Genomic DNA, 2,062 nt, shown 5'->3' on the forward strand with positions numbered 1-2,062 from the left:
TAGAGACCCCCCCGGGGTCCCCTCCTCTTCTCCCGGCGTGGGGAGGCCACGGCTGCTGTAATGTCCGTTCTGAGAAGGTGAAAACATGGAGCCAGGAGCTGCTGCCGCTGCTGCCTCCTCCTCCTCTCTGTCCAGCCACATGGGTGGGTTGCTGTCAGGATCACAGTCATTCACCTTTGGTCTTTCACTTAAGGGGGCTTGCGAGTAGAATTCTATGCCATTGCAGTCCGGCTCTTCCTCCTCCTCTTGGCCTCGGAAGTTCAGTCTCTGAAGGTCTCTCAACTCTGGGTTGGTCCACTGAAAGTTGCCTTGGTGGCCATTGACGGGGTTGCTCTGGAAGAACTCCAGGTACTCTTTTGCTCTGAGATGGTTCCTTTGATCAATTTGATCTACTGTATCCATCTGGTCATTTTTGGCCAGAATCTTCCTGTCCAGGAGATCCGTGCAAACATCCCTCACCGCCGGGATCTCCAGCAGTGTGGCGGCGTTGAGGATGTCGTTGACGTTTGAAGTGCTGACAGTAAGGGTCGCGGTGTAAGCGAACTCCAGCAGAGCCGACAAGGCATCTGCACTCACAAAGTCTATCTCATACACGTTTTGCTGGTCCACCACTAACCCTGAGGTGAAGAGCTTCTTAAAGTACTGGCTACACGCTGCCAGGACGGAGCGGTGGGTGGGGAACTCCTGGCCTTCCACCAAGATGACCACGTCGCACAACAGTCCGTTGTTTCTCTGCTCATTCAGACTGCTGAGGATATCGCTGCTGTGATCGGGGAACGGGATCCCTATGGGGCCGTCCACGCCACCCGCCATCTTCGATGCAAAAGGCTACGAGAGAAGGAGAAGGCAATGAGTCACAGGAACCTTGGCTGTTTGGAGGCATCACATCGCATGGGCAAAGTCCCAACACAGAGTGGGTACCTGTCTGCCAACACCAGCCTGCTCTGCAGCAAGCACTAGCTGTCAGCTTGGGCACCCTCCGCACCTTTCCACATCACCATGGAGTCCACCATCCTGCCCGGCATCTAAGACATGTCTCCATCAGCAGGTTGAGGAGGGATCCGTGCTTACCTTCACTCTGGGAAAGGAGGAGGAGAAACACAGCCCAGGTGCTCTCAGAGTCTGGAAGAACAGCTGAATTAGCACGGATCTGGGCCAGAGCTAGCAAGCCTTGGCAAGGACCAGGGTTAATACAGCCAGACAGCATCTGGGGCGAGCTGGCAGGCATGCCCAACCTTGGGCTGCAGTGACTTGAGCTTCACCAGTAGACCCCAGTCCACCTCTAGGAGTATTTCCCAATCCCACTACTTAGAATCACAGAATCCCAGACTGGTTTGGGTTGGGAGGGACCTTAAAGTTCATCCAGTCCCAACCCCCCTGCCAGCAGCAGGGACACCTTCCACTAGACCAGGTTGCTCAAAGCCTCATCCAACCTGGCCGAGAACACTTCCAGGGAGGAGCAGCCACAGCTTCTCTGGCCAACCTGGGACACTGGCTCACCACCCTCACACCAAAGAATTTCTTCCTCACATCTCATCTCCATCTCCCCTCTTCCACTTTCAAGCCATCACCCCTTGTTCTGTCACTCCCTGCCCTTGGCCAAAGCCCCTCCCCAGCTTTCTTGTAGGCCCCTTGAACTTCTACTGGCAAAGTCCCCTGCTCCTTCTGCCTCGCTCTGCCCAGTCAATTGTATCTCCTGATACAGCCCAGGATCGTATCTCCTGATACAATCACAAAATCACTGGGAAAACGGTGCCCATTGCTTGTCCCAGGATCTGCAGATGCTCCGAGAGAGATGCAGGCTGGGTGCTGGCAGCGAGTGTCCTCTGGGAAGGGCAGAACAGCAACCTCGGCGCTCAAGGGCTCCAGGGACAGGGGAGCACCAAGTACCCCAGCCCACTGCTGAGGGTGTTCTCCAAAGAGCTGAGCTTCAACATTTCAGCTCAAGGCACCTGCTGCACCTTCCCCAGGAACAGGAGACCACTCTGAGGTGGCCGGAGAGGAAAGGAGACGGATCTAGTCTCCTGGTCTAGTGGAAGGTGTCCCTGCTGCTGGCAGGGGG

At 55.9% G+C, this 2,062-nt stretch overlaps 1 protein-coding gene across 1 annotated transcript in view; it reads right to left on the minus strand.

The window, feature by feature from the left end:
• The window catches only part of ZBTB7A (zinc finger and BTB domain containing 7A), a 1,200-nt gene extending 381 nt beyond the window's left edge, over positions 1 to 819 (minus strand). Inside the window, exon 1 of the mRNA XM_010166897.2 lies at positions 1 to 819. This exon is cut by the window's left edge and continues 381 nt beyond it. Coding sequence (XP_010165199.1) covers positions 1 to 813 — 813 coding nt within the window. The 5' untranslated portion in view covers positions 814 to 819.
• Between the last annotated feature and the right edge of the window lie 1,243 nt (positions 820 to 2,062).

Source organism: Antrostomus carolinensis, unplaced genomic scaffold, assembly GCF_000700745.2.
Source record: "Antrostomus carolinensis isolate BGI_N321 unplaced genomic scaffold, ASM70074v2 scaffold39400, whole genome shotgun sequence".
In the NCBI taxonomy this organism is placed as follows: domain Eukaryota; kingdom Metazoa; phylum Chordata; class Aves; order Caprimulgiformes; family Caprimulgidae; genus Antrostomus; species Antrostomus carolinensis.